This window comes from Saccostrea cucullata, unplaced genomic scaffold (genome assembly GCF_032062105.1).
Source record: "Saccostrea cucullata isolate Sc308-1 unplaced genomic scaffold, CSIRO_AGI_Scuc_v1 ctg1843, whole genome shotgun sequence".
NCBI classification, from domain to species: domain Eukaryota; kingdom Metazoa; phylum Mollusca; class Bivalvia; order Ostreida; family Ostreidae; genus Saccostrea; species Saccostrea cuccullata.
This window is the reverse complement of record NW_026937467.1, coordinates 27,446-54,030: the sequence shown is the minus strand read 5'-3', so window position 1 is coordinate 54,030 and position 26,585 is coordinate 27,446. Positions and strand designations below refer to the sequence as shown.

Genomic DNA, 26,585 nt, shown 5'->3' with positions numbered 1-26,585 from the left:
GTGGATAATTCTCTTAGCGATAGAAACTGGCAGACAAGCTTTGAATTGCTTCAAATTCTAGATTAAGTGATTTAAGTTAAAATTTTCGGAGCAGGTCAAAGAGCAAGAGCAATCTTCTGCATAAAATATCCATGTACTTATGCCAATTAATTAACTATCACCCTCTTTCCCATTTCATACATCAAAATAAAGTAGACACTTGGTGCTTTTATTTTCTATAATAAAATTTCGTTTTGAGAATCCACATATTGGAAAACAGGCTTTGAGAAATTGCAATGTTCTTGAAATTTGCAGAAAGCATGCGTATTTGACTTCCTTCTGCAAAGAATTAAAATATGAGCACAACCCACGATCCAAAAAATAAAACATGTTTTCTGATCTTCAGAAACAGAGCTTTTATTATGTATTTGCATATTTAGGATCAGAGGTTGTGCTCTATAAGAAATATTTAAAAAATGCTTCAAAATTAGGTCATTTTCAAAGGAATTTACAGGATATGGGGAAAATGACGCATTTTATGACGTCACAATACATTGACTAGATGTGAAATTACGTCACGATTAATAGATACATGGTCACCAACACTCCAAGTGATAAATACTGCATTTGCAACCTAGACTGAGCAGTTTTGATTTTTTAGAAATTCTCAAGACCAAATAATGCCCAAAGTGGCTCCTGCTCTTTCAAAGTAACTATAAGCCCGTGTCGTTTTGATAACTCTTTGAATAGTAGCTAAATAGTTTAAAATATATTGAAGTTCAATTTTGGCTTAAAAAATACATCACTATTAGTTACAAGTGATCTTCAATTTAACTTTCTTTTTTATTACATGTAAATCATGAGTACACAAAAAGAATAATCTACAAAGGTAAAAATAGAATATGTTTTAATATAATGATGATGGTTATTGAGACATCTTTGGTTAGAATCGGAATTCAAGTGTTAAACGACCTATAGTTTATGCATTATACATAATGTCTAAATAACAATATCATAGGAGAATGATAGATATTTATCAGAAATATACGTCTATTTGCCACAATACTTATATCCATAATACACTGCACCTTTGGCAACAACAAGATCTGCATTCTTTGGTATTACAACTGTTCGCAGTTTAAATTTTTCTCGCACCTTTTTTTGCACCAATTTACAATTTGCATATCCACCAATTACGCACACACATTTCATTTCACAGTTTTTGTCCTGTGAAAAATGGTCTTCGATTGTTTTATCTATGTCATCCAACATTTGTTTAAATAATGCTTCCATCGCTTTAACTTTCAAACGAAAGCAACTTTTATCGCCGCTATCTATCCATGAAATCAAATCGGCAGAAATTTTCGTTTTATTGACATTTTTTTCTATTGATGTCTTTACATCGATTTTCTTTTCCCGTATCAAGCTGTGCAAAGCAGTGGGCAAGAGCAATTCTACACCGTCCAAATTACTCGATTTGAATGAGGATTTTTTGGTCTTTAAACTTTCAAAGGAGAAAAATAATTTTTGAAACTCTCCACTGTTGTCCATCTGAAATGTGTTCATCTCATCATCTCCAATTATGATATTAATCATATTGGAAAATGATTGATCGACCCCTTCCCCCCATTTTTTTCGATATGGTTTACCACATACACAGTCTGGCCCTTTTTTACTTGAAACAAGAATTGTCAGTTCACAGGCAGCTGAAAGTACAGTTTATAAATTAATGTGTATTTAAGAAGTATCCAGTTAATTTGTTTATGGCATAGGATATATATATTTTTTTGCGAAACATTATTGTACAGTTGATGCATGGGTTCTTGTGAAAAGAAGTTTGTGTAACACTGTGACCTTGTAAAACAGTTTAGTCGAAGGTTAGATACAGAGAGACGAACGGACTGATAGGGCAAAAGCTATATACCCCAGAAGAATAAATTACAGGGGCTAAAAACGAACAGTTAATAGAAATGAAAGTCCTATAAAGCATACTGCAAAAGTCAAATAGAAAGGTGACAATATCAGATACAAATGGCACCGTGAGCACCAAGCCAATTCAATATTACACACCGCCCCATAGGATTATAATGGCAAGATCCCTATTTGCTCTGGGAGAGCCGAAATAAGTGTCAGTTAAAGAAGTAATACAACACTTGTGTTTTTTGTTCTGATTATTAGGTCATTATTTTTATCTAAGCACGCAATTAAGTACAGGTTTTCCCCATTAATTCCTAATATTGAGAAGGAGCACATGACGGGAGTGGCCTGACTACAGGGGGTACTCATTCCTTCATGGCACCTGATCCCAGTTCTCATTTTTTGGAGGTCCTTGTTTTCCCCGCTCCTATCTGTTGATGTTTAATGGATTTTTGACTTTAAATACTGTTTTTATCACCATATATTTCAGTATTTACATGTAACAAGGATTCTGTAAAAGTCTCATAAAATTTCATATAGTGGTATGATATATATCAATTGCAGATATGAAATTGATACCCAAAATAGTGATAGACGGACGGGCAAACTCACAGATAAAGGTAAGGAGATACCCGCCCACTTTTCAAGCGATGGGTATAATAAAACCATGCAGTATTTTATTGTTCTGGATAAATAATTATGAAAATAAAAATCATCTACTCACTAGAGCCTATATCTAGAATAGCATATTTTGTTCCCTCCTCAAATGATAAATGGTCGACATTAAAGTTCTGACATAAAACATCCGCCTTGACTTCATGTAAGAAAGGAGACACCACCTCAGCTTTGGTCACCAGTTTCCATCGAGCACTCTCTTTATTTATCTATTTGATTTCCAGGCATATAAATGCATTTAATATTGTTAAAAATTATAATTGCAAATAATAAGACATACTGATAGGATATTTGACCTGCACAAGAAATGTTTTTTTAAACATATATGTATGAAACTACAGTAAAAAGTCTTTATAAACAAAAGGTTAAGGGGCCACATCGCTAACCTGAGCAACTGGCTGGGTAAAAGGTTATCTCAGTTCAGTATTCAAGGGAGGGGGTGGGGTATTTGAACAAACTTAAATCTACACTTCCTAAGGATGTTTTTGAATTAATATGACACATAATGGCTTTGTTGTTTTCAGGATGAAAATTTTTATTGATAAAGCCTTTATAATCCTTTTACTCTAATGGCTCCTCTTTTCTCCTAATTCTCACAATATAAACAAGTTTAAATTCACATTACCATTTTGATGCTTTTATTTTGATGATTACACGTAACGTAATCATGGCTTTGTTGTTTTTGTGAAGAATTTTAAGTCTTTTTTCATGTATTCCTACGTAAAATGTTATTCATCCATTGTGGCTCTCCCGGGGGATCATGTTTTGAACAAACTTGGATGATTCCATATAACTACATGTATGACCAATCATGGCTTTGTTGTTTTTGAGAAGAAAGATTTTAAAGATTTTTTTCTATAATTCCAATATGATCACCAATTATGGCCCCAACCGTGCCCTGGGGTGATGATTTGAACAAATTTGAATCCACACTACCAGAGGATACTTCCATGTAACTATGACCAAATAAGGCTTTGCTGTTCCTGAGAATTTTTTTTTCTGTATTAAAGATTTTTCTTATGTATTCCTATGTAAAATTTTGATCCCCCAATGTGTCTCAATTCTACCACCGGGAGTCATGTTTTGAACAAACATAATTTTGCATTTACAGAGGTTGTTTCCATTTAATTATGAGCAATCTTGGGTTTGCTGTTCTTGAGGAAACACCATCAAATTTTCACTATTTCTGAATTATCTCCCCTTGGATGAGGGCATGACCTTTTTTTGAACAAACCTGAATCCCCTTTACCCAAGGATACTGTTTGCCAAGTTTGGTTAAATTGGTCGTCGAGTGGTTCTTGAGAAGAAGATGAAAATAAAAAGTTCAGAATGACGACGACAACAACGACAACAACGACAGACAACGGTCAAATTTTGATCAGAAAACTCATCTGAGCCTCCGGCTCAGCTGCGCTACAAAAGAAGCAATTAAATAAGAAGCAATTATATTTTTTTTTTTACAATTTTAGATACTTTTAAATATTATGGGGAATATAGCGATCGATGGCATTAATATTTTATCATTTTTACATATTCTAGTTTTATTTTTGAAACTTTTGATGTGAAAATGAAATAACCTTTGATTTTTTAACGGAATCTTCAAGTATTCTTCCCAAATCCTCATCTTTCCAATAACTTGGGATAGTAATGATAAATTCAATATCTTTTGGTTTTCGTGCACACTCTTTTGACTCATGATTTGCTTCATCAAAAACTTGATCAGCAATGTAGTTTAGTATTTTTCTATAGATACGTTTAGGACACATTTCACTACCGGTATTTGCCTACAGAAAAGACACAACAATACTAGTAGATTATTTGTATGAAATGTCAGCTGAATCAAGCATCAATATCATTTATCATAGTACTGAAAGTATTAACACAAACCTATAAACGGAAACAAAAAGTTTATTTGCTACAACGCTCACATGAGTCACTTCCTGTTCTGCTGTTTTTCATAAAATTATCCCCTTGTGATATCTTGTTTCCCAGGCCTATTGTTGTTCCAAATAGTCCCTCTGGTCATGATTTACAAATCATATGGTACACTACCTCTAGAATATTTCACATTATTTTCAGGATTTGTGGACCAGTAGTTCTAAGGAAGATTAAAAATAAATTCTACATATATCAATCCACTGTGGCCCAACCCTATCTCCGGGGGTCGTGATTTTAACATTTTAGACTCTTAACAACCTCAAAAAGCCTCCACATCACGTTCAGTTTTTTCTAGTCGCTGGTTTTTACAAATAAAAATTAAAAAGTGTTCCCATATAATTTATTGTGATTTCCTCATCCCTATTACGGCCCAACTTTTCTTAGAAGTAAATGTTTATAATAAAAACTTATAATCTTCCCAATCTCTTAAAGCTCCCACAAAATTGTATGCTATTTTGGCCAGGTGTTTTTTGTGGAAAAGATTTTTTTACTATAAAAATTTATGTACATTTTTATGTACAAATTGTACAGCCCTATTGTAGCCCCATTCTATCAAGGTGGCCATTTAAATTTTTTATATAAATTTTGCTATCTCAGTAAGTTTCCATATCAGTTTTTTGGCCATTGGTTTTTGAGACATTTTTCGATGATTTGTCTTATAAAACAAACGTAAATATTTGATTTCCTTGTGTGCAAACCTGGACTATGAGTGATATGATGTAAACCATTTAAAATCTATGTATGTGAACCACCCCTATTTTTGTCTTTTTGATAATCTCCTTTTGGAAAAGAAGCAGTCTTTTACTTTTATCTACAATTTAAACAATTATCTCATGAATGCATTGTACCAACACTGGTTAAAATTGGCCCAATGGTTCTTGAGAAGATAAAAATATAAGTTTACAGAGTTTACAGAGGATAACAGACGGACAACTAATAATCATAAAAGCTTGCGAGCTTTTAACTCAGTTGAGCTAAGGAGGTATTGGTAAATGGCATTTCATAAATGTTTTAATGTTAATCATAATAGAGAGCTGATAATCTTCTAACAACACGGATCTTGATCCCCATTTCCCTCTCCCTTTCTGAAATGCTTCTTTTACCAGAGCAATTTTTTCCATTTTATGATAAAAAGTACATTCTCTTGTTTTCTTGATATAGGACTGCAGAGCTTCGTAGCCAAACAGATCTTCGTCTTTCTCAAGAAGAATAGATGTTGGTTGTTTTCTTGTTGGATTATCCTTCCTGCCTTCATCTTTTACATTTATATGTCTCCTATCTTTAAGATCTTGAGTAGCCCAACCAAAGTACGAATTGCTAATTTCTATGGAAACAATATATCTGTCATCGACACCATTCTGTATATCTTGAAAAAGAAAATAAAGAGAAATTACAATAATTAGTACTTTTGCATGAATACAGAATAAAAGCAACAATGGGGTTCTTCATGTTTTGAACATGTATCTGAAATCATGACAGAAATGTTTGAAAAATATAACAAACAGCAATGTCGAATACACATTGAGTGCGTTGACAATTCTCCCATTGGTTGATATTGGTGGTGTAATTTACCAATGGCAAAACCTCGGTACCAATGTTTACTATTGGTAACTTTTATAAGATACCTATTTTGCAGGCCAACCACATAATTATATGGAAGATTGGTAACGAAGATCATTAGGGTCACAACTAAGATGGCTACCTGGACTGTTCCTGTTAGCATGATAACCGTGAAATTTCCTCACTAGTAATAACACTTCAGATGAATTCTACTACAATTCAAGGGAGAATAGTGTTATCTCTACATAGTATTACGAATTTCAAACAAATGATCACTCATTTGACAAAAAAAAAAAGAATCACCTGAAGACAAGTTTTCATATAAATCAATTTCCATAAAAATAATTTTATTTTGTTTGAGCAGTGTAACAAACAAGTTTCTTATTAGATTTGCTGTTTCTTGAAAACGGTGAAAAACTCAACATTTGCCGTTGTTAACCACTGCTTTTCACTGGTTACTATAAGTAACGAAGTGATACCACTATTCAGTTGTAATAGTCATTGGCACAGCCTTTGGTTGTTTTGTCATTGGTTTACCAATATGCGATTCACAATTTGAAGGTAACCAATTGCACCATTGTTCTACATTGGTGTCAAAGACAAACCAATGGCAAATCGATATCTGTACCAATGGAAGAATTGTGATCGCACCCATTGGCGAGAATGAAAAAAAAAAATTGAAAAATCACAAAAAAGTAAAATATGTTATCAAAGATATATAATTATAATAATAGTAATACATGTATTTATGACAAAAAATGATCAGATATAAAAACAGACGTGTTTGTAAAATCTGATGCCCCCTCATGGCATCTAAAATGGGTGTTGAATTTTCTCAAATTCATGTAATACTCCAAAGATCTAGATCAAAAGGCTAACATTTTTTTGTATCCAATGAAATGAAAACTTCAGTTAAATATGAAAGAAATTATAGCCTTACCCAATCAAAATTTATGAGCTAGCTAGGGTTAATGCTACATACGGAATAACTGCCAAATCTTCGATTGCTGGGCATGAGAAGACAAGGCAAATTCATATTTATTTAAATCGTTTATATCAAAAAGATTTCTTATCCCTAATTACAATGTACAATGTAGTTTTTCTTTGTTATCCCCAGGGAACCACCCTTTGAAAGAAAACTTTAAAAGATGTAGGGTTTAGATTTCATTCGACTTTTCAATGATTTTTGATGGAGTTGTAGCATTTTCAATTGATAGTGTGAACCAGATTTTACTGGTCGGTACTCGGTAGAGAACTGGTACTGCTTATGCAATACCTTTAGAATGCTTTTTCATTTTAATTTTGGGCAATACATCGGATATATCAAATATGAACAAAAGATAACCTTTCGTCAATGAAGACTCTGAGGACACAAATTCGGTTTCACAATGCTTTGATTGGGAATCAATCTCTTTACCTGTAAGAAATTCCACGACTTTACATTGCTGAACATTTCAACAGTTATGCAAAAGACAACTTAATGTACATGTAGTACCATTAATTATTCATGAACACGCGTCCATCTTTATGTAAAACAATATTTGCCTGTGAAACACTGATACCCCCATTTGTCAGCCGATGGTGAAAGTTTCTCAAATATGAGTCAAACTTCTATGCCAAGGGGTCATAATATCAAAAGTTTTGGTATCTAAAGGTGTTCCTTTTATCTTTTTACAAACTGTGGAAAATGAAAGCCCTAGTGCTTATTTCATAAAACTTATGTCCAAAGTTAGCTTTTTTTCTGAGCGGGTCAAACCTTAAGGTCAATGTCAAAAGGATAAAAATATCAATTCCAGGACTTGTCACAATAGATATACATGCGTAGTATGAAAGCCCTAACACCAACTGTTCAAAAATTATGACCAAGTTTAAAGTTTGGAATTCATTTTTGGTGTAAAAGTGGGTCAAACTCCAAGCTCAAAGCCAGAGGTCCAATTTGGAGGTAATCAGAAAAAGATCTTGGCACATGAAATGCACCTTTGATAGATGAAATATAAAAGGAATAGCCAGAAGATTTTGAAGATTAAAAGACAAATAGATTGACAGACAAACAAACAGACATACAAGGGTGGTCTAAAAAGTTCGTGGACAATGACGTTTTTATGAAAATAAATGGTTCTATATGAATCTTTTCTATATCAAAATATTTCTTATGAAAAAAAAAAACAAATCAGAATGATTTAATTTTTATTGATGGAACCTAATATTTCTGTAAAGATCGGGGTATATAAAGGTCGCGGATAGTACGCACGGACCAATTTTTTATATACGACAAGTCAAAAATTAATAAAATTTTTATGAAACACAAATGAAGAGGCTTTAATCATTTTCTGATATCTCTAGTATCACTCACTATATAGACATTAGAAATACAAAACAAAGACCCTGACAAATAGGTGTCAAAACTCGAAAAAAAAAGCGACGTCGGCCGTTCGCACGGGGCAGCGTACGATCAAAAAATTAGTTTTTATACGGTTGAAACGACGCAAGAGACAAAATATTTGTTAAACCAACTGAACATTATTGAAATACATTTAGTGTATCAATTTCAGATTGGTATATACGGTTTTCCAACTGTGTGTACAAATTCGAAGACACTACAAGAATTTAAAAACACATGTAATTTACTGAAAATGGAGATTTCTATTCATGATGTTGTTATAAATCTAGCGCAGCGTCGGACTGGGGTGTGCAGTTTGTGTATACAAACTGTTTATATAGATAACATCCGTAATTTTTGTGCATTGTTTTGAATTTTTAAAATGAAATAAATTATAATCTATACTTAACGATTATTGATAGCACTTGGAAGTGCATTGCACCTTAAAAAATTTGAAGTGTGTGTCCATGAACATGTGTTAAATCAAAATCCAAATGTTTAACGTTCTGATGAAATTAGCTTAAAGTCAGACTGATCCGTGCGGACAATCTGCGATCTTTAAAGACCTTGATTTTTACAAAAATATTAAATTTCCTCAATAAAATTCAAACCACTCTGACTTGGTTTTTCATGAGAAATATTTTGATATACAATTGATGCATATAGAACCAATTATTTTGTCAAAAACGTCATTGTCCACGAATTTTTTAGACAACCCTCGTACAGACACTGAAGGCAAACACAATAAATCCCAAATATTCAATATGGAGTTTAAAAAATTTACATGTTTGCCCTTCATTTAGTTCCATGTATTCGTTCTCAGGCTTCCAGTTTACAATGAAACCCTCTTCTTTTCCTTTAAAATAAATAAATAAAATAATATAAAACTCTGGGTGCTTACACTTATTTACATGTACCTGACGCAATTATAAACTTTACCTGTACAGCATTGACAGTGTTTAGCACTTTGATTGTGCTACGAATAACGTATTATCTTTTAAAAAATTAATAAAGATGGGAAATTATGCATGTCAATGCCTATAACTCCAGCTATAACAAATATTTTATTAACTTTGTGAATTTAGTATCAAAACACAGTTCTCATTATTGATATTTATGAAGCTAGTTCATGATATTATAGAAAAAAATCTGATGGAGAGGTTAATCGCGAAAAAAAAATATTATTTAATTATTATTTATTTACAAAATATGGAATTCATGTGTTTCGAATCCTAGCAATAAAAATAATTAGAGACATTCTTACCTCTACTCCTGACATTTCGATAAATGTAAAACCAAATTGCCAGAATAGTAACAATTATGATTGTGGCAATCAAAGCGACTATCTGCCATATCATTTCGTTACAACTAGAAGTGTCTTCGACTTGATTCCTGGAAGGAAGGAAAATCAACCTTAACAAAGAATAGTGGAGAGCAATTCATCAAACAGATCTAATTTCTACCAAACACTTTCCTGACTTTCTAATTTTTTAAAGGATTCTGTATATGAAAGAATGCCACATCCCCCAACCGAAAATTTGAACATTTTGGTTATTACTTAAGGAGTTTTTAAAGTTTTGCGTGAGTTTAGTGTGTGAACTACACAGACTTGACACCTAGGCATATTTCATGAAGCGTGTTAGCGCTTCATGAAAAGTATGTCTTCGAGCAAGTCTGTGTGATTCACACACTATTAATTCACACTAAAATTAAAAACATTCCTTATCTTTACATTTTACATGTTTGGAAGCACCAAAAATATACTCAATATTTGAAGTTCTCTCTGCCTCATATCATTATACTTTCACTAACGTCGCTGTACCCTTATTGTGACGTCACGCAAAAGCCCGTTTCTCCGTGTATATTTCTACGCCTGAGTATACACGAAAATGATATTCAAATCAATTTCCCTGTTGACTCACTAGAAAAACACAGCCAATGTAAATATTTGTTAATGAATAAAATGTCATGAAACTAAATCGATTTGTCTTACAAAGAAAGACATGTTTGAATGCCATTGGACATACATGTATGCATACTTTGTTCAGAACAGTTCATTTTTTGTCATTTTATACATAAAAAAATCAAACTTGATTGATCGTTCAAAGTAATCATTGATGACACAAGTTTGGTTTTCCAGTTCATTCCTTTGGATTCATTTATGTCACAGAATTGGAAGTAAAATTTTCTTTCAACGAATACATGTAACCTGGAAAGCTTTCCATTATGACTGCACTGAATTCTGTGTTTGGGGTCTTTTTGGTCCCTTATGTTGCTTTTAAATCTTTTTCTAATTTTACCTTTATATTTTTTAGCGGTCTGTCAATAAGACACCCAATTTAAATGTTAAAAATTATTTTAGACTGTAATACATTTACAGTGGACCCTCATTTATCCGGACGCTTTGGCTCCCAGTCCATTTGTCCGGATATGTGAAGCATCCGGATATCTGAATCACCAATTAAACAAGACAACACAGCATTTAAAAATTTCGTTCCGATGAAAAATCGTCCGGATACTGAAGCATCCGGATATCTGGCGTCCGGATATCTGAAGGTCCACTGTACTAATTTCATGATTTTTGTCCATGCAGTGTTGCAAATATGGAGAATTTACACTTACCTGCCCTTGATTGAACATTATATATGCATGTGAGGTATAGCTAACACCGTAAGAATTTATCTAAAATAAGACTGGATGGATAATAATGACATGTATATACAAGTATATACTGACAAAACGTCAGAAATACTTAATCTATAGAAAGTCAACTTAGAAGAGTCATTAATATCCTAAAATGGTATAAGATGAGGGACATGGAGTTTAATTAATCTTCTGTTGAACTAGGAAACAAAATTTATAGACATGTATTGAATTTAGAATATTAAATATATTAAATTTATCGTACTACTTTTTAAAAATGTATTTACGTTACTTACTTTCAGGAATATCTACGGAGCAAATTGGCCGTTTCTTAATTTATTAAAACATTATTTTTATGCAGACAATTATTTACCTACTTCAAATTATATACTTTTTTTGCTTAATGACGTTCATCACATTTAATACACCGCAATCTAAATAGATTGTTACAAACCTGTAGCAAAGTTTTTCAAAGTGGAGAGGGGAGGGACTTTAGGTTCCAAAAAATCCACGTGACTACTCGGATTGGATCTAGCTATGCGACATGCTCAAAACAAAAACTGATACAATCTTCCGTACGAATCCAAAGTTTTAAAGGTTCCGTTAACAAAGCAATGAAACTGAAAATTTTGGCCGATTTTTTTAAATAAAAAAAAACGGATGAGGGAGAATTAATTTATAACATTATGTTTGTCCTATTATATTGCTATCACTCAAAGTACACATCATTTGCAGGCACGCGGAAAGCAATTTCAGTTTTGGGGCACAGCCATACATTTTGTGACCATGCATCACCTTTGAGAATAACCAGTGGACTCGTCCAAGGATACTTTGTCGGCGATTTTAAAAGTTACCTGAGACCTACGCAAGTGAAAGCGCGAAATCTCCGTAAAGAAACTGTTTTGACTGCGGAGCTTCACTCATTCTTCATTCGCCATATAAAAGAATCCACATCTAACAAATAATATCTTTTAATATACAAACATTTTCAAGATAAGCTTCCAATCTGTTTCTAGGAATGCTTTAATCTATAAAAATATTACATTTTCGAGTTTTCAAATTGAGTAAAGCTATGACCTAGCATTAGTTTAGATAACTTAAGCCCCTCTATTTTTTTTTTTTTTTTTTTTGCGGAGGGGGTGGGGGTATTCATGATCATCTTGAGGACAAAACATTTTCAAACATATAATTTCGGAAAGCAAGAAATCTTTCGTAAATGATAAAAACATACCTCTGGATACCTAGCACATCAATGCAATGGGAACAGTTTTCTTTATCTTGAAGTTTTGATATCGCAAAACATGATTGATCTGTAAATGAAAAAAAAATGTAACTAAGTAACCCATATGAAATTTTATATGAAAGGTTTACGCTATAAATCGATATAAACTAATTTTAGATTGTCGTAAAATGATATTTACATTTGTAGACATCCGTAGAATTGTAGCGAAATGGACAACTTTGTGGATATTTACAATTATACATGTTGTATGGACTCTCCTGAATCAAACTTCCTCGCATATTAAACTCCACACAGCTATGTCCTATTTAAAAAGATATCGACGTAAAATACATTTTATACTGACGAAAATGGAAATAATGAATTTAAATTATTTTAATTTTGACCTCATATCTATTTGAGACCGCAGTGGATTAAAAATATAGTATTTTGAAGTCTGCATAGATCCTCCTAGTATTTAAAGTATTTCAGATTTTATATCTTATTTAATTTTACGAGTAACACATCATTTGATTGGCTAAAAGGTTTTTTTTTTCCATTTTGCATAACATAACTTGCCTACGTCACAATGAGTTACGTCGAAAACGTATTACTACGCTTAACGTTACTTTTGAAATTTAATCAATGTGATGCCTTATTCTAAGGGGAAAATTGTCTCGTTGTCTACACTGAATTAAATTATAAGGAATGAAGCTTATTTCAACTTATGCTATACGATATAACATAATATGGGGCAGTTTACGCTTTATTAACCTTTTCAAGCGATTTTACATTCCCGTTTTTGTTATGACTTTGATTATATTATACATCATGATACATGTAGCACCATTTTGCAGAAATTTTGTTTACAATATGACAAAAAGATACACATGTTGCTATCACATACAACTGTGAACACTGAGCTCACTTAATGTTCCCTCAACTCCCATATTATTATAATAGCAAAATCCATGTTTTGCTCTGGGAGACGCGAATAAAGTGTCAGATAAGAAAGTAAAATAGGAGGTGCATAATGGCATTACGTAGTAAATTATTGAAATTATTAAATTGATTGACTGAATTCTCATCTGAGGACAATACTCCCTGAAAAAACAGGGCTACCCCCTTGGATTCACCGTGTTTATCTCTACGTGTGGGTATACACGAAAATGACATTCAAATCAATTTCACAGTTGGCTTAGTAGAAAAATACAGCGAATGTAAATATTGCAAAATGAAGACAACGATAATATTTCGAAATGTCAGTGAAAATACCTTTTCAAAATAATTTTATTGGTCTCGGACACGATACATTAGTTGTCAAACACTCGTTTAAACCACATACATTTGGGATTATGCCTTAAAACACGTCGGAATATTGGTAAAAATAATTAAGATTTCGCCTATGTATAATTCGGTATAATAAATCAGTCACGGAATGGGGACTCGGGAAAAAACAAATTTATGGCTCCCCTCGGCAAAAAACTTTTTTCTCCCTTTGAGAACCATAAATTTGCTATTTCCCGAGTACACATTCCATACAATTCATGCAATTGAATAATATGCAATGCTTTATAAACAACAAGTATGTTAATCACGTTAGCTGTAAAACTTTTTTTTTGTCTTGCACTGTGCAGAACTTAACGTTCAAAATATTGATTTAAAAACACCTACATAATATAATTTATTTTAAAAGGGCATTAAAATGTCTGAACAAAATATAAAAACTTAGATTACCAATGATGGAGACTGACGGAGCACAAACTTCAATGGTTGAATTGGCATAGCTGTTTATGACACAGTGATAAACAAAATCTTTAGCCGATGTACATTTCTGTTTTACAGACGAACAATTCTTCGCCTTTGCTCGTAAATTCCAATCTTCCTCTGTCGTTGGACAGGAGGGTACATACTTAATAGTGTTTGTCGACTCTGGACAAGATTTTGTGTTTTTTGATGAATCAGCTGACTGTAGAAAAACAACACAAATAGATAATTTAAAGTAACATTAATTGTACAAAATAGAGGGTTAAAATTTACTTGATTTTACCAACCAGGAAAAGAAGACAGCAAGCAAAGATCCACCGCATATTTTTGACAGTCGTAAGAAGAATTAGCGATGATTCCAGACAATTGTTCTAAAATGTAAAAAATATGTTATATATATATATTTTTTTTACAGAAGAACACTATATTTACCTTATTTATGTGAATTAAGGTCAGATAATACAAATATGGATGCCTGGATTGGTATATATTTTTTAACATAATATCATTGCAAATAATGCAGTTACTAGATTTCTAGAATATAAAGAAATTGTAAAACTTCCGTGACGTTCAAATTCTACTAGCTCTTCTGAAACCATCCTTATTATTCTATACAAATACTTTTCAGTTCAAATTCAATTTTTATGTAACTTAGAGCTGTCACGTTATTTAGCAGTCAGTTTCAATTGCGCAATATTTAGCGCATTATATTAAAATAGAGCATATTAACTGTTTTAAGCAATTTTTTTTCACTTGATAAACACAACTAAACAAAATTAAGAAATTGTGGGTTGAAAAGTTAATAACAAATTTAGATAACTAATTTCTAAAACGATTTTATAACTGATAGGAAGATTGACGTTGTAATCGTGTGTTTTCGACATTAGATAGTTAGGTAATTCAGATATCCGAACTCTTCACATATCCGGACAATGTAACTAGGAACCAAAGTGTCCGGATAAACGAGGCTCCACTGTAATTCATTTGTAATTAATATTTTAGATATCTTTTTATATCTTAAGTCTATGCGTAAAAGCTTGTCAAAATCAATTGATGACACGCCCTTGTTTGCAATATATGATTATCAATTTTTATGCAATCCATGAACCTTCAATACATCTGCAGCAGTATAAATTTTCAAGGGAATATACGAAAGTATTATATAATTTATAGATAAACATTTAATGCAAGTAAATCGTCTGTTTTAGTCTGCAAGTAATACTTAAAATGACTAAAAAATTCACTCTTGTATAACATAAACATGTTACTTGGTCCATCTCTCACATGTCTTTACGAAATGACGTAACGTTGACTAATGAAATGCAATCGGCGAATTATGTTTATCTTGCTATGAGTGATTTCATAAACGAGGAAACCTCACATGATTTGTAAGTGTTAATATAGTCTATATCCAGTAGTTTAAAATAAAGAATAGTTTATTTTGTTGAAATTCGAAAAAGTGATATTATTGTGTGATGCCAAAGTAAGCATTTGCTGTATAAACAGGTCGACACCACGAGATTTTCTGACGTCAGCATAAATTTGCATGTAAATTAGCTATCTGTTAACTTTACCTACTGCTGAATGAGCCGCAAATTGCATTGTGGACTACTACAAGTACCCAGCTGTGTTGAAAACATAGGGCAATTTTAATTGTCCTTTGGAAATTTATTTTTAATTCTTTTTTTTGATATTTGTGAAAGAAATATTTTTAAAAAATGATATATAATCTTTCATTACTATGCTCACATTTACAATTTGCTTTATGAAGACTTATATCAATTTATAATACATCGGCATAAACCATTGTTCAAAGAGATGTAGGTGATTTTGTGTCAATAAAACATTGTTTTTTTCACGTGATATACCTGTACATAGTTTAGGCAGGAAGTATACAGGTCCTTAGTTTTAGACAGCAGGAGAAGGGTGCAATTATTATTTAACCTCTCAATATTATCAGAAAGTGTTTTATGTACATGCAAACATCAAAGCGTTTGTACGCTGTGTATTAATCATCTAAAACAATCTCAATATTAAATATGAGCATGGAGCATTGTCTTCAGAATATATTCTTTCAATTTCGGTCTTATAGAGTGATAAAGAAGCTGTACAGTTTTTTTTCCGGTGACAAGTTAAATAATTGTGCATTAAACCGAAGAAAAACATGTGTCGCCATTGGATCGTAAACACATAGTAGACTGTCATGCTTTGAGACTCAGTCACCTGATTGGAGAATGGGTGTGACGAAGACATCGTCACTTGTTAAAAATTGCCTTCCATATAAGGTAGTCATTTTGTCCTAGTAAATCCTAGTAAATTAAATCCAACTTCCTTTGTTGTCTCAACCGTGCTGCATAATTTTAATTCAGTGTCTTGTCTGAAATAGGGCTGCGATTCGACTTTGTAATTAATATTTTTTCACATGATTAAAATGTAGATCTTAATATCAGATAAGAGTGTTTGTTTATGAAAATTATACCATAACAGGTATACTTTGGCTTCGATTCCATCATGCACTTTGAATATCAACTGAACGTTTTCATTTTCATAAACCGGAACATATGGAGTCTTGTACAGTATTCATATCATTTTAAATATTTAGTATATCATGATTGATAATACATATAAAATCTACTAGAAGCAATTTCAGTGGATCTCGGAAATGTTTTGTTCAGTATATTAAGGCTATTTTAACTTTTTTGACCAACACATTATACATGATAACAGACATTCTTCTTTTTTTTTTCAAGTCTTATCACTTCGTGAAAGGGAGGATGGCGTTCTCGGCGCCGCGTCAAACCTAAGACGTAAACATAGGTAGTGACTGTTCCTTCGCCAAGTGCTCGGCACTAAAGGTCTTTCGGATATGACCTTAATGACGTTGGTCCCATGTCACGGTAGGCGTTGGCACGATAAAGAACCCTCACTGCTCAAAGGCCCTAGTGCCGAGTATAGGTCTAAATTTGAAGCCCTTCACCGGCATACAGTGACGTATCCATATGATTGAAAAAATTTTGAGAGGGACGTTAAACAATATTCAGTCAATCAATCAAGTCTTTTTTTTTATAAGTTTCTGTCTACATTGTTAAACATCAATGCCTATGCGTTAAGTGTATTTTTAATACTTGCAAGTAAATGTAGTTTGAATCTTAAGAACAAATTGTCTTACCTATAGCAATGAAAAGGATAAATTTTACCATACGCCATGCCAATATTGCTATCTAATTCATCTCCTGAACAAACACATGTGCACACGAAAAAGATGTATGTATTTTTTCCTGTTATTTCTATTTTTTGTGAATACTCTGGAAAAGATCTCTTGTTCAACTTCCATGTATCATATAGAATAATTTAAAATCACGTTGAATAACTTAATAGTACAGAGTTTCAGTTTTAAGATGCCACATGCATTCTTATTTTATTAAGTATAACATATTCACTTCTCTTGTATACTCAAGAAATGCATTTTTTAAAGAAGAGAACCATGGGCGTTAAGTGGAACGAAATTGTCATTATTTAAATGTCGATTGAGGAAGAAGAAAAAAAACAAGACTAGGAGGAGAGGGTTGTTATATAATACATAAGTTGCTTAGATATTTGTCACTAACGTAAACACTTGAATTGTCTTTAAAAATCAGACCTTCGTTGTGAAAACATGAATAACTAAATTGGTCAAGGTACTGATTCTTAGTATACAACTTTATACAATTAAATAAGCTTTAACAAAATTGCAAAAATAACACTGAATACAAGAATTTAACGATTCGTATTGAACTAATATGGAAGAAAAAAGTTTTTCCAAAAAATAAATGACGTAAGATTGATAGGCATCTTTGATAAAGTGTGCAATTGCTTCATTTAAATACTGTATAAGCCTACGTGAAAGTCTGTTTGATTAACATAAAATTAATTTACACTAAAATTAAAACCCTTCCGTAGATTAAAATGTTATGTGTTTCAAAAGCACAAAAAGGAAAACTCAATATTTCGAATAATTCGCTGCCTTGTATCATCACATTAATATCCCTTTAACGAGCGCTTCCCTTTGCATATATATCTGCGCCTGAGTGTCCAAACTAATGCCAGTTTGATTCATAGAAAATTATTTTTTTTCCTTAAATCTTGATTTTCCCCAATACTATATAAAAAAGAAAAAGACTTAGCATGAATTAAATGGATACCAGTTTCGAACAGTAAGCAAGCTCAAATGTCCTTTAGTAAAACACACATATCAGAAGTAACGAAAACAAGGGCCTCTTTAAACATCATTGGTGGAATCAGCTGCCATGGATGACAAAGCATCCTCTGTCAACCCGTTTAATTTCCAGTTATGTTTAAAGCCAAAAGTATGTTTACCGACTAATTAAATTGTGATCTGTGGTTTTGGTGCTAAATACCTTGTAGGATAAATCAGGATCTATTTTGGAAATGACTTTGTGGTGAATATATAGCAAGATGTCTAACATTAAGTTCTGTGAAAAGTGTGTCGGTTTAAAATACGAATTCTTGCTGACAAAGCAGGATCTAAAGGCAGGAAATAGATATTTAGATACTATTTATACTATAAAAAAAGGCCGAAAGGTAAGGTGTCACAAGACGGTAATGTGAATTTTTTACTCAAAAAGAAAAAAAAATTGAAACACCTAGTTGGATTACTGTAGAAGTACTTTTTTCCGTGTGGTATTAATTAACGCTATATACGCGGTTACATTTTTTTTTTACAAATTTGTACAAGCGTAATTAATATAAATGTAAGGCATATAGTGACATTCTAGAAAATCCGCGCAATTTTCTACCAGCGGATTAAACAGAAATTAAGATTCTGTAGAATTATGACCCCATTGAAAAAAGGACGTCTACAGTAGTCACATTATCATGCATGTACTGTCATCCTTCGATTGAATAATTGTTTGATTTACGCCCCGTTCGAGAATTACTTATGCTTAATTCTAGAAACATGATTATTTAAATCAATACTTCACCAATAAGCATCAGGAAATTGTGTCAATTCTAAAATTTTATAGGGGATTCTTTAACCTCCAAAAGTACATGTACCTGATTCCCTTTTGAATTCTATCCCCTTAACCTGTGCAAAGTCATGTTCACAAAGTATTGATTGTAGATTTTTAAGATCGTTTACTGATTGTTAGCTTTAACTTTTATGCTTTAAAAAAAAATTGATGAAAACCTCAATTCTAATATCAAAAAGTTTCAATTATCAAGAAAGATTTTGTGGATTTTTTTTATGATATGATATTTTATACATGTAATTAATAGAGACCCTTCAATTCTTCCAGGTAAGACGGTAAAGGCGAAGAAACATTTTTAATTAGGATAGACACAAAATAAAATTTCAAACAACGTAAGGCTACACTGAATTTGATTACTGGGTTTAGTCTCACAATGATTTTTTTTTTGGAAATAGGTCTTGTTTTCTCTTAAACCCAATCAATAAACAAAGGTGCACAGGTTTTGTTTTCGACATAAAAAAATACACGTCCTTAAAGGGACCGACTATAGTTTTATTGTGTGAAAACTACAATAGCGAAACTCTTCATTTTTATACCATTTATAACTTGCATTAACTTCAGTGTACATGCAAAGTTTGGGGGAAATCTACCGTCCAGGTATTTTTGAGGGACCGTCTCAAAATACAGGTACATTTACTATAGGATTATATAGGAAAATGCCAATTTTTAGCACATTAAAGAAAATTATACAGATACTACGATAGATATTTTGTTCAAACATAATATTTGATGAGTAATGCTATATTATACAATATATGTAAGAAACATAAAATTCTACCGTCTTGTTACCAGAGGGGGCATGTCAAAATGTAAAAAAAAATTAGCAAAAAAAAAAAAAAAATGTAGTATGACATGTAGGTGTGCTGCACAGGCTTGTCATTTGGCTTTTGGATGCATCAGTTCCAATGGTAATTTTCACATGTTAAAATTATATCTCTGGCCATTGCAATTTTTCTATAAAAGGATTTGATTTTTATATCTCAAACATTTGCGCAATGAGTCTTCTTTTCATGTGTATTATTTCACTTTTCAGAGCTGTCTACAGATGCTTTGAGTGAAGAAAATGTCGTTTCCTCTATATCAGTTGATACAACTAATGAACAAGGTAATATTCATAATACATAGAAAATTATTAATAATATTTTGATCTAAAAGTTTTTGAGCTATGTATGTAAGCTAACCCTTCTTTCAAATTGTTTACACCTTCACTTGATTCTTAAGAACATGATTCTTAAGAACATGTATTGTCCTGATAACTATTAATTATCAATACTTGAGATATGTAAGAAAATGAACTTTTTAATTTAGGCAATTGAATACAATGACATTTTTTTGCTTATCTTTCTTGCATTCATGTATATATTTGTATACAATTTCCGAACGAATAAACCTATGTTTGATTTTTTCACTTCTTGAAATAGATTAGCATACTTTGAGTTAGCTGCAGATCTGTAGCTCTCCGAAAAAATATATTGATAGACCGGAGAGCTACAGTGCCACCCATTGAAAAAACTGTATATTTATTGCGCACAAAAAAGTGCACTCGGTTCTTAAATAATTCGTCAAAATTCTAACCTCAATCGCTAAACTGGAATATTTTTAAAAAAGTTCCTTTCTCCTCTATCAAGTACTCGCGTAGTTAACATCTGAACGAAGCATATTGGATCGAATTATCTTGAAAACCAAACTGGCAGTATAAATAAGCGAAATTTCCGATTATTACAACATCAGGGTCAGGAGGACTATTAACAACAATTATGAGGAATGTTTGGTCGTGGAAACAGTGATAGGAACATACGGTTAGTAATATTTTGAGATTACATATTTAAAAACATGGAGAAATAAATCGAGAACCGAGCGCACCTTTTTTTGCGCAATAAATATACAGTTTTTTCAATGGGTGGCACTGTCGCTCTCCGGTCTATCAATATATTTTTTCGGAGAGTTACAGATCTGTGGCTAACTTTGAGTGCGATAAAATTATGAGCATTTTTGCAGAACCTAGTTGCACAAAGTTATAATTTCAGAAAATATAAGAAAACCAGTGATACCAAAAGAAGGATCATCATCAACACTCCATCTTTTGGTCACAGACAACATTATATCAAATGTCACAAAAGCAGATAGCGCGATTGGCTTTTTCTCTCTATAGCCCTCCAGAAAATACATTTGACCGACAATTTCTCTCATGAAAAGAAACCGTATGATGCCTTCAAGTTTGCAATAGATATTGGTGTGGCATCGCTACTACTTTTATTCTTCCTTGTGGTGTGCGCGTACTTTATGAGAAAGGTAGTAAAATGCTTGAGATCTAAGAAGAACCGATCATCTCAACCAAGAAAGCCAATTAGGGAATCCGGTCATTATCAGAGTTTAGAGTCTGTTCCGCTCATTAATGCTAATGATGTTCTGTTTGAGGGTCTAGCTGAAGTAAAAATTCAGTTCAATCACGAGAGGAAAAACTATACTGTCGAATTTGAAACAAAAAGTGAAGTTAAAGAAGGAAGACCCGAAGAAGGAAGCAAGGAATGTTGCTCACATACAGGGAATTTAACTAGTATGGTGAAGGATTGCAGAAATCATGTGACCGTTGAAAATAAAAAGGCTATAATGCTGGTTCAAGGAAATATTGAAAAACAATCGCCTCTCATTGCTAAAACCGATTATATTGAAATGAAATCAAATAATCGAGAAGGCGACAATGGTGACCCGTATCTGAGTGTTGTTCAAAATGATAAATAGAATCGGTGCTGTATTTGTTCGCATTTTTGTTGTAGAGTCTTTAATGTTTTTTTTTTTAATTCCATTGTCAATTGCTCTTGTCAGCAAGTCTAATCCAGTTGTAAAGATGTACATGTGCGATATATTATATGTTCTACAATTTGGAAAAATGTGTGTAGATTTTTAAATACCATTGTAACCATATTCATGTTCCTCAATCACTATCGACTTTTTTGGTGATATCCTGCCATTATCATTTCTTGAACTTTGCGGACATTGACAATATTTCACAATTTTGGTGAATTGATGATTTTATTTACGTTCTTAAACCAGAAGCTTGAATGCTATATTTAGGATGTCTTTTACTCGGAAAAATGTTTGGAACAATGTTTAGTTATCCTCTTAAGAAATGTTTAATGCAACCATCAATAACCAGAACACTTTTCCGATTACCCTTCATAGAAAAGTTAAAGGAGAAAAGTTAATAGTACATATTCATACAGTACATCATTACAAAATGAATATTCTTTTTATTACTACATGTATATATAACTGTAAATATTAATTCGTTTGTATCTTTTTCAAAATATGTAAATAAAATTATTTATCATGAAAAAAATGTTTTTATATAATTTATTGTCCGAGAAAGCCAAAACCTACGTGGCAGTATTGTGACTTTGTATTGAATAAGATAAACATGTAATGTTTAACCTATTCCTATTTAATGGAATACAGATGTACTCCTACAAGAAAAAATGTATTGAGTGAAATCGTCCAATCACTATTCAAAGATTCAAAAGTGTTTTAAATGTCTGCAAATGCCTGTCGATTTAATCCTGACAATCCATGAAACATTCCTACGTAAAAAGTATTTTTCAGGGACTTTTCAGTAACTATCTTTTTAAAATAAATAAATGTCCAAAATAACTCTGATAATTGACATACGTAATAACCTTTTGCACATTCAACTATTGTTTAAGACTATGAGATAAATTATCTATACATTGTTAGATACAGAAAACTCTTTCAAAATATGAATAAAAACGTTGCTAAAATCATGTCTATGAAGTGTAAATTAATGTTCGTCTAGACACTGCAACTGAGGTGAGGGTTTATATGAACAAGGGGTTTGAAATCTGACTCGTGATTATAAAGGAAATCTCAAGTACTTTCAAAAAATATGAGTGTCACAAGTTGATATCCTTAAACACAAGGAAATACATGTAAAGTACTTATTATGAATTAATGCATCTGACATGTAATACTGAGTTATGAAGTACACATCGAAATGTTCAGTATACCAGAGTCGTAATTCTAGATGCCCTTTATCATAATAAATATAGAAGACCTTAATTTTATTTTTCACACTAGAAACTTTTTATTTAAGAAGTCATCATCACCGAAAACTACAAAAATGTTCCTTATCTCTATATGCTTCATCTGTCTTTCTTACGACATTATCTTTTGTAGTAAGTATGGTCACGTCAATAATCTAGAAATGCCAATGCTGTAAGTGAATTAATGCCTGAAAATCAAACTTATTTACACTTATACTCGTAGACGTTGATGAAACGATTATTATTTCATAGTTACAAAGTTGATTACGTTTCGTGTCGAATGGGAGCATTATTACTTTACATATGCCAACAAGAAGACACACCTCGAATGTTTTAAGAGTCCATGAACATTTTTGTAATAATTAAAAAAAATGTATCTAAACAGCAAAAAAAGAGGTACACTGTTTCTAGTCAAAATGTGGATAATGAGAGGAAGCTGTGGGACATTTTTAGAGAGAAATAAAGCCCTAAGCATGTCTTTTCTATGGGTATTTCTTCCTACCTGAGAGGTCATGTACCTAAAACTAAAGTAACGGAGAGGACAATCAACACTAGAATACTTCTTATAATTTAACATAGGAAAGAAAAAGCAGGTTTTCTCAATACAAATTGAAATTCAAAGACCTGCTCCCAGAATAATGAAGCATACATAAAAAATTACATTATACCAGGGTCAAACAAAACATTTCAGTATTTGCTATATATGTATTCTTTCCCCCTTTCAAAATTAGTGAGAAAGAAGATATTTATTATATAGTTTTAAATTGTTTAGAAAATAATACCAAAGCTCTAGAGAATTTTGTTTTCAATCATGACGTTCTATTGAACGCTGAGATTGTATTGCGTATACGAGTAAGCCCGAAACATTCAGGATACGAGCGTTCAATATCGAACGCCCCGTTGTAAACAAAAAAAATCGTCTGGTCAAATTCTCAGAGCTTAGGTAAAGAAAGGATGAGGCATCTAGGTAAGAAGTGTTTTTTTTTCTACATAAAAATGAAATTATTTTTTTTTGATTTAGTATGTACTATACCCACTAAAACTTAAATAAGCAAATCATAACGCTCGGTAGGGTAATCGGAATTGTGTTAAATTTAATACTTACAGGAAAGGACTTTATTTGAAAACCGATATCAAAAAAATCATTAATTTCAGATTTTTAGTTGGAAAGATTATTTTAAATTATGAGGAAATGTACAAGCCATATAATAATATAGAGCAGACCCTGTTACAATTGACCATTTTTGATGATAAATGTAGAAATCATTTACTCAATAATATTTATATATGCTTTAAAATATTAAGTTAAGGACAAGACTGTCATTTACACATATTTTCTGCATGGAGTCATGTATTTCAAACAATGAAAAGGCTGTAACAATATTATATTTTTTTGAAAGGCTCATTTATTTTTCGATTTTAAATATTTTAAACATTTAAATATTCCATCAATCAAACTTGATTTACGCGTACTTTTGCAACTTTTATAAACAACATCTAATAGTTTGGTTTACTTAGAAACTCGTATTTGAGCAACGGGGGGGGGGGGGGGTGGGGGGGGCACTTTTTTTACTCTTTACTAAGATATGGAAGATAAAATCAGGAGTACTGTATAACAATATATTCTCTAAGTAGTTTTATTAAAACGCTTGTACCAAAAAACCAAAACAACGTAAAAAAAGTGAAATCGAACTCCAATCGACGGAAGTGAATTGTTTATGAAATTGTACCACTTTTCAACAGTTTGAATATAAGTCATAGCCTATTGATTTCATCGTCAGCTGCTTCCTATGTTTAAATAAATTCTTTATTTGCTATGTTTGCCATTGGTCATTTGTAAAACTACTTTTTATTTATTATAACAATGTTCCGGTTCTGCACTTAACATCGAAGTTTATATTTAAAAGATAATTTAGTTGATTTTTTTTACAATGGTATTTCTCGGAAATCAAATCAACCAGAAATATTTTGGTATTCCCAAGGGTGCTAATTGTATTTAGTGTTTTAGAGGCATTTCTTTATATCCATTGGAAGCAGAGGTCATAAACATTAAAATAACCTCGTTAGCAAATACATATCTATCGTCTAGACAAAATCTATGTTGTTTAAATCGACTAAATTCCTGTTAATCCCTTTTTTATCGTTATTTTCATACATGATAGTAATATTGGCATTATCAAATTATAGCTCCTTCCTTTGTCGGGGCCCATTCTTTTCGGCACATTTACACTTGAATATGCACTTTGTCATTAGCTATCACATATATTTTTAGTTTTCTTAAGGGAAGAAGGCAATTTTAATGAACTTGCCTTACGAAGTAATGCTTTGGATCCTCCTTAAAAAATAGATTTTTTAACACCACTATAATTTTTGCCAGGTTTGGTAAAATTAGATTGTAGTATCGTATACATAATTTACACTACAGTACTACTCATCATACAACTTGGTAAAACGTATATAGAACAATTTGAAAAACTTGCTTCAAAATGCAATAAAGGGACTTTCCTATACAGAGACAGTCACTTAAAATAGAAAATAACAGTATAAACTGAACAATTAAAGAAAGAGCGAAGAAATCGAAAAAATCCCACTTATATATGCGTTTGTCTTGAGAACAAATGAGTTAAATGTCTTATAACACAGTGTAACATGCATTGCAGTTTGAAAAATTAAGCAAGCAAAAACTTACGATTAACTTGTGTCTTTTTAAATACGTTTTTCTTCATAAGTGAAATACGATGTTACACTGTATATCCATTTGTACCAAGCGCCGCTTTTTTGATCACCATCATTAAAAAGGCAAACTAAAAGACTTCCGTTTTCTAAGCATCAAAAAGTTTTAATTGATTGCTTTTTCTGTTAACGGAAAGGAAACATAGTATTAAGATATTTATTTGGTTTATATTGCAGATGGATGTTTGTTGAGTTTGCACTCTTTGATAATTATGTGCTAATGTATGTTACAAAAGTCATACAAAAATATAGGCAATGTTCCTCATCGTAATATTATTATTACGAGATAATAGACACATTTTAGTAAACAATATTTACGTGGGCTGTTCAATAAATAATGTGCTCAGAAAGAAGCAAACGACGCTTTTCAATGATTTAGTCTTCATGATTTTACTTATTTATCTCTTTTAATTCAAACAAATGTCCGTAACATTTTCTGTCCAATTTCTGATTGTTTTTAGAACTCATTTTTGGGTACGACCCTTAGTATACTTGAAAAGGGCAGATCCAATCATTTTCTGGATTTGTTTTTCCTTCTAAAAGGTGTTTTTTTTTCAAGTTAGAATTTAGAAAGAAGTCAAAAGGTCAAAGATCTGGCAAAAATTGTTAAAGTGAAAAAACATTAACTTTCTGTTTATCCCGAAAACCCTTTTACTCTTCAGGGCATGCGGGTTTGAAGCTGTCAT

The 26,585-nt window shown here is 31.9% G+C and overlaps 1 protein-coding gene across 5 annotated transcripts; it reads right to left on the bottom strand.

The window, feature by feature from the left end:
- Positions 1–810: 810 nt before the first annotated feature.
- On the bottom strand, positions 811–25,946 carry LOC134248254 (heat shock 70 kDa protein 12A-like). Of its 5 annotated transcripts, none has more exons than XM_062730663.1 (12): positions 21,160–21,214; positions 14,366–14,449; positions 14,049–14,280; positions 12,514–12,636; positions 12,324–12,402; positions 9,714–9,841; positions 9,234–9,305; positions 7,415–7,486; positions 5,613–5,875; positions 4,149–4,355; positions 2,621–2,780; positions 811–1,685 (listed from the first exon to the last, which is right to left on the bottom strand). In XM_062730663.1, the coding sequence occupies exons 1-12, from the start codon at positions 21,175–21,177 to the stop codon at positions 1,030–1,032; spliced, it is 2,094 nt and encodes a 697-aa protein (XP_062586647.1). In that variant the 5' UTR covers positions 21,178–21,214; the 3' UTR covers positions 811–1,029. The 5 variants fall into 5 exon arrangements, with proteins under 5 accessions (XP_062586647.1, XP_062586651.1, XP_062586649.1 ...); XM_062730665.1 differs by lacking the exon at positions 21,160–21,214 and adding an exon at positions 25,856–25,946 and having other exon boundaries at positions 812–1,685; XM_062730664.1 differs by lacking the exon at positions 21,160–21,214 and adding an exon at positions 17,248–17,503 and having other exon boundaries at positions 812–1,685.
- Between the last annotated feature and the right edge of the window lie 639 nt (positions 25,947–26,585).

Coding starts and splice junctions, on each gene's coding strand:
- LOC134248254 (XM_062730663.1), bottom strand. Junction 4,356..5,612: donor AAATGGAAAAAATTGCTCTG/GTAAAAGAAGCA, acceptor TCTTTTCTGTAG/GCAAATACCGGTAGTGAAAT. Junction 2,781..4,148: donor ATTCCGTTAAAAAATCAAAG/GTTATTTCATTT, acceptor GAAATCAAATAG/ATAAATAAAGAGAGTGCTCG.